This window comes from Miniopterus natalensis, chromosome 3 (assembly GCF_054644295.1).
Source record: "Miniopterus natalensis isolate mMinNat1 chromosome 3, mMinNat1.hap1, whole genome shotgun sequence".
Taxonomy (NCBI): domain Eukaryota; kingdom Metazoa; phylum Chordata; class Mammalia; order Chiroptera; family Miniopteridae; genus Miniopterus; species Miniopterus natalensis.
The window spans coordinates 93,397,739-93,403,728 of NC_142083.1; the positions used below are offsets into that span (position 1 = coordinate 93,397,739).

At 64.3% G+C, this 5,990-nt stretch overlaps 1 protein-coding gene across 1 annotated transcript; it reads right to left on the reverse strand.

Moving 5' to 3' along the window:
- Positions 1-1,484: 1,484 nt before the first annotated feature.
- Positions 1,485-4,175, reverse strand: NTN3 (netrin 3). The gene is made up of 6 exons (XM_087815704.1): positions 3,004-4,175; positions 2,744-2,932; positions 2,517-2,666; positions 2,347-2,397; positions 2,128-2,202; positions 1,485-1,837 (listed from the first exon to the last, which is right to left on the reverse strand). The coding sequence occupies exons 1-6, from the start codon at positions 3,929-3,931 to the stop codon at positions 1,488-1,490; spliced, it is 1,743 nt and encodes a 580-aa protein (XP_087671830.1). The 5' UTR covers positions 3,932-4,175; the 3' UTR covers positions 1,485-1,487.
- Between the last annotated feature and the right edge of the window lie 1,815 nt (positions 4,176-5,990).

Genomic DNA, 5,990 nt, shown 5'->3' on the forward strand with positions numbered 1-5,990 from the left:
CGGCCAGCTCCCGCGCCCCACCTCTGACCGAGGCCCCACAGTCCGACCCCCACACCCCCTCTCAGTTCTCTCCCCGCCCCGCTATGACAGCCGGCGACCTGGCTCCACAGTACCTGAGGCCCCGCGGCGGGCCGTCACGCCCCGAGCCAGGGCCGCCGCGTACCCACCTCCGCCGCCGCGCCGCGCCGCGCCGCGTACCGCTTTCTTCTCAGCTGCCGCGCGGGCTTCTCTACGCATGCGCGCGCGCTGCCCCGCCCCCGCTGAGCACGCGCCAAGGGCTGCCCACCCCGCGTGCCGCGGGTCTCAGCCAAAGCGGGCTCTGGGCATGCGCACCGACGCCCCTCGGCCGGGCGGTGGGAGCTTGCAAGGCCCAGGAGTGGCCCCGGCGCGGAGGGGCAGGGATTCGCGAGCGGTTACTCCGCGCAGGAGTCGAGTGAGCGGCCGGCTATCGGGCCCTGTGGAGAGCAGGGCTGGGGGCACTGGGAGACTGGAGGGCTGTCCGCCGGAGTTACCGCCCCGCCTGGTTACGAATCGACCCGGGAACGCGCCTCAGCGTGGGCACTACGTCCGGTTCCGAGTGGGAGAAGGGGCATAGGGGGTCCTAGGAACGGGGCTTTAGTGGAAGAGCCCTGAGGCCGAGAGAGACAGCCAGACGGAGACAAGAGACAGGGACAGGGCAGGCCAGGAAAGAGGCCGAACACGGGCAGAGAAGCAGCGGAGACCGGGACATGGACGCCCAACCGGTAGAGAAAGGGCAGGCACAGGAGACAGAGGGGAACAGAGGCCACCGTGATCCTGAGGGAGGAGTCACAGCACCCTCTGCAGGTTTCTGGCAGGGGGCGGAGAAACCAGTGTCGCTGAGCTCCAAGGGGGTCCATGGACATCTATGGTGGCCACAGTGCCTCGGTGAGCCATAGCGCTCTCTGGCGGATTACAAGAGTCCGTGGGGAGTGGAGTCACAGCGGCCCTTGGTGTGTTCTCAGACCTATAATGAATGGGTCCTGGATTCATAAGGGGCTTCATAACAGTTTGGGGGATGTCTAAAGGACACAATGCCTTTTAGAAAGGTGAGGACGCTCTCTGAGGGACTACGACATCACGAGGAGGCGGCCCTTGGGGTGTTAGCAGAGTCCCACAGTGTTGGGCCCCACAAGGAGCCTTCTGTAGGTGTCTTGGTAGCCCTGGGAGGGGGCAGGTAGCACGAGTGTGGGAGATCCAAGGAATCCTCTGGGATAACAGCTGCCAAAGGAAGCCTCCAAGCAGCTTTTTGGAGCTATCATAGCCCTCTGTGTTGCTGCATTGGTAACACTCATCCTGGGCACCAGCGCGAGGCACAGAGGGAGGCGCCCAGCAGGGTTAGTTGAAGACCCAGATGGCGAAGCGCGCTATGTGAGTAGAGACTCCTCCACAGACGGATGCACTGGTAGAACTTGCGCCTTGATGTGGGAGCAGCGCCCCGCCCAGCCCCAGCCTGGCCCGCGGCGGGCTTAGGCCACCCCGCAGCGCCCCCGCCGCTCGCGCCGCTGCAGCCTCCGAAGGCGCCTGGTCCATGTGTCGCGCCAGGGCAGCACGAGACTCCCGCGGGCTGCGCTGAGCCCGGGCCCTCGGCCCCCTGGATCCCCGACCGCGGCCCCTGGCCCGCCCCCCAGCAGCAGATAGCGGCGACCAGGTAGCAGGCGTGGGCAGCCGCAGGCAGCATCCCGTGCCGGCACCCACAGTGCGCTGTTCCCGCGCCGTGCGCGCTCCTCGCCACTCCGGAACACTGCGAGCACAGCCACCGGGAAGCGCGTCCACAAGCCACGTGCCTCGCCGCGCGCACCCACGGCCACCTGCACAGCTGCGGAGAGGGCGAGGGGGGGCGGGTCAGGCTGGGAGGGAGCAGGTCGCGCAGAGGAGCGCAGGGCGCTCAAGGAGGGCGGGGGGGGGGCAGAGGAGGGACACATAGGACACCCACTGGAGAGGGAGGGCACAGAAAGGACACCGCAGGGGAGGGCGCAGACAAATCACCAGTGGGGCACCTGGGGGATGGGGGATGGCCTTGGGGCCCCGCAAGAGCCAGGGTATCCAAAGGGAAAGTGGGAAGGGCAAGGTGAGAAGGTGGGGGTAGGAGGCCTGAGGAGTGCCTACCGTAGTCCTTCCTGCAGAACTTTTTCAGGCTGATGCGGTAGCTGCCACGAGTGGGTTTGCAGTGCAAGTCGCAGTCTGGGGAGGGGGGATAAGGTAGTGGGGAGGCTGGCACAGGCCCTCACCTTTGTCCCCCAACCAACCCTCCTACCCTCCTTGAACCCATAGCACCCCTCCTCTCATGGATATGCCAGTCTAGGACCCTGGTATGTGTCTACTCACCCTGCGACTCCACAGGGCTGCTCTCCTCAGTGGGTCCAGGGACAGGGGTCTCTGCAGAAGGGTGGGAGAATGGCCTGCATTTGAGGGGGACAGGGGGATCTGGAGGGCTCAGGGGATAGGTAGGCAGCAGCAGGGAGCTGGGGTGGCCTAAGAAGGGCAGGGTCACTTACTAACACAGGGTGCCACCGGCGAGCGACTCTGTTGGAAGCCAGGAGCGCAGCGATTGCAGGTGAGGCCAGTGACACCATCCTTGCAGGGACACTGGCCTGTGGTCTGATTGCAGGTTTTACCAGCAGCACCAACAGGGTGACAGTCACAGGCTGAGGACAGAGGTGAAAATAGTCAGAAATCCACCTGGGGATACGGGAAACCAGAGGGTGAAGGTATGCAGGCTCACCCCTGCAAGCACGGCGGTCACTCGGTGCACGGCCTGGGTCACGATAGAAGCCCTCCCGACAGTAATGGCAGTGACGGCCAGCGGTATTATGCCGGCAGTTGAGGCAGACACCGCCACTGCGACGGCCGGACAGTCGGTACAGCTCCATGTTGAAGCGGCAGCGGCGGGCATGGCCATTGCAGGAGCAAGCTGCAGAGAGGGATGGGTCAGGGGCAGGCTGGCTGGGTCCAAGATCCCCAGGCCACCCTCCAAGGCCTCACCAAGGCAGGCGTGGGCTTCCCGGGCTGTGGCCCGCTGCCACGGCCTGTCGCAGTAGAATGGCTTGCAGCGGCCACAGTCGGGACCCTCGGTGCCATGCCGACAGTCGCAGATCAGGTGGCCCTGGGTGTCCAGCAAGCACCTTGAGGCATGCCCATTGCATTTGCAGCGCCCGCCCACCTGGAGCTCAGTGGCTGAGTAAGAGTAAGGGACCATAGCCTCGGAGTCTCTGGTGTCCCCCAGCATGGCAGGCCTTGTGAGCACTACTCGAATGTCTGTGGCGGTCACCCAGTCTTGGAGGACCGGGCTGCTGTCCAGATCGAGGCCTGGCGGGCTGCTGTCCTGCACGCTGAAGGCCAGAAGGCCACCACCATCAGGTTGGGTCTGGGGCTCAGGAAAGCACAAAGCTTCAGGCCCGGGGCCAGCTGGGCCATTTGCAGGGGCAGGCAGGCGGCCATAGTCCAGGCTACAGCAGGAGGAGAAGAAGCCCAGCGGGACCCAGCTGCGGCCATGGTCCTGTGACTTGAGCAGGGCCACTGAGGTCGGGGGTGTGGAGCAGAAGCGCAAGCTCACGAACACCAGCTCAAAAGTTTTGCCCAGGGGTACTGTGAGAGTCACGTTGAGGGGGGCCTGAGTCAGCCAGTCCGAGCGCCAGCACACAGGGCTTGTGGTACCCCCTGCAAAGGTCAGAAGAGTGGCAGGGTGTGCCCTCCGCGGGTCTGAGGAGTCGCAGGTCTGCGTGGGAGGCTGCCCACACGTGCTGGACGCCAGCACCTCGCGGCCCAAGGCCGCATTCACCAGGCCAGGCACGCAGACTCGGGGTGCGCCCCCCTCATCATGGCAGGGGTCGGCGGGCGCTGGCGGCCCCGGGCTCAACGCGGCTAAGAGCGTGCCCGCCGTCACCAGCATCCCCCAGGGCCAGATGGGCATGGCCGGAGCCGCCGTGGGTCAGCCAGTTGGCCGTGGTCCCACGCCGCTGCCCTCGCGGGGGTATAGCCTGGGTCTGAGCCTCTGCCTGCCGGCCCGCAATGTCCGCAACCGCAGGCCCCAGGCGACCCCAGCCGGGGCCCAAAGGTGGGAGCAGCAGCGGGCACGCCCCGGGCCTAGCGCAGCAGCAAGGATGTTGGCGGGTCCTCCTGCTGGGCCTGGAGCGATGACAGCCTTCGCCCCGGCTCCTGGCTCCTCCGCCCGCGGAGGCCCCACCCGCCGCCCGCCGCTCACACTCACCCACGGAGGGCCGGGTGGAGCAGGTCTCCCGGCCTCCCGGGAATGGCTGAGGGCGGGCGGGCCCTGGGGCGCCCGGGCCGCCGCCTCCTCCCGGCTGCAGCGAGGGCGACCGAGTTGTGCCAGGTGGGGGTGGGGGGCGCAGCAGGCTCAAGCCTGGGCCCAGTCGGGGGCGGGGCTGCTGGGGCCGGGAAGGAGAGAAGGGAGGAGAGGGGGCCTTGTCGGCATAGCGGGAATCAGAAGCAGATTCAGACACTGGCTGGGCCAGCGGGGGAGGGGCCGGGGAGCCTGGAATGCGCTGTCGGGAGGGGTCTGGAGGGGAAAGCTCAGCCACGCAGCCCGTGGGGGACCACCCAGCAGGGTCCTTGGCCCGCAGCCAGGCCTGGACTGCTCCTGGGGCTGTGTCACATGCTGGGCGGGGGTCTGGCAGACTCCTCCCTCAGGCCCATTAGGCAGGCTGGGCCCTAGGTCTGAAGTCGGGCTGGGATGCTCCCTGATGTCCACACAGGACATACTCAGGGCATGGGAAGCAAAGTCATATTGGAGGCTGTGGGATGTCCCCAAGGCAGCAGTCTGATCTAGTAGGAAGAACCCAGGATTCGGACCAGGTCTTATTTTGAATCCAACCTGCTCTAATTTCCAGCTGTGTGGTTCAGATTCCTTAACTTGCTCCAGCCTCAGTTTCCTCTTCAGCCACATGCTTGTTATTTAACATTGCCTGGTTGGGGTGAGGTAGGGGATTTGGTGAGCTGAAGGCTCAACAGACTTGAGTCCCTCCTGTCTTATGTTCAGGAAGGACTGTATTCTTGATCCCTAGGACTGGCCTGAGCTCATCTAAGGGATGAGGCTAACATCCTCCACCCAGATCAGGCCAAACTCTTGTCCCTGGGTCTCTGAGGGTCTAGTTGCAATACCATGATGGGCCCAGCTCTCAGAGCTGGCAGGGAGGAAGTGGAAGCTGTATGTATGGGGGGAGGGGTACAGCCAACTAGGTAGTAGGTTTCCTTGGGGTTCAGGGGCTTTGTCATCTGTGGAGAGGTAGGGAGTAGGGTTTGATCCATGGGGAAGGCCTGGTCACAGATGGCTGTGTCAGTACCCCTGAGCCTGGCCCATATACCAGCAGATTTGGGCAGGGGAACTGAGGCAGAAGCCCAGCTGAGTAGCCTAGATACCAGCTGGGGATGGGGCAGCTGCAGCTGAGAGTGGACCCAGCCAAGAGGGGCCAGGAATTGCTACGGACAGAGAGCCCTTCCCAACCACCTTGAGGTCCTTGATGGAGGGGTTGAGCCCATGCAGAAGGGGAAGGCCACCTGGGAACATATCCTACTTGGGACAGCTCTGAGGCCTGAAGTTTCAGATGGGAGGCTGACTCCAGGCCAAGTCCTGCAGCCAGTGTAGGATGCCACATGAGTATGTCTGTTAGTGGAAATGCCATCCTCTGCTGGGCCTGAGATACTGCAAGGACCCACAAGAAGAGGGTGGAGAGAAGCAGAATCCTTGTGCTGTTTAGGAGAAGAGGGGCAGGAGGAAAGGACCTTCCCGGGGGAAACTGAAGAGGAGAGAGCAGGAGAGCTTGACCTTGGAGAAGCAGGAAGACGGTGATGGGGCACCTAGAATGACTGATACCCTCAGTCAGGCCCTTTCCCAGATGCAGGGGGGTGTGTGTGTGTGGAGGGACTAATGAGATGATGGGAGACTTTGGAAGGATTCACCCAGAAGGGTCTCAGGGGCTACTGGCCTCTCCCTTCACCCTGGCAGCAACAGG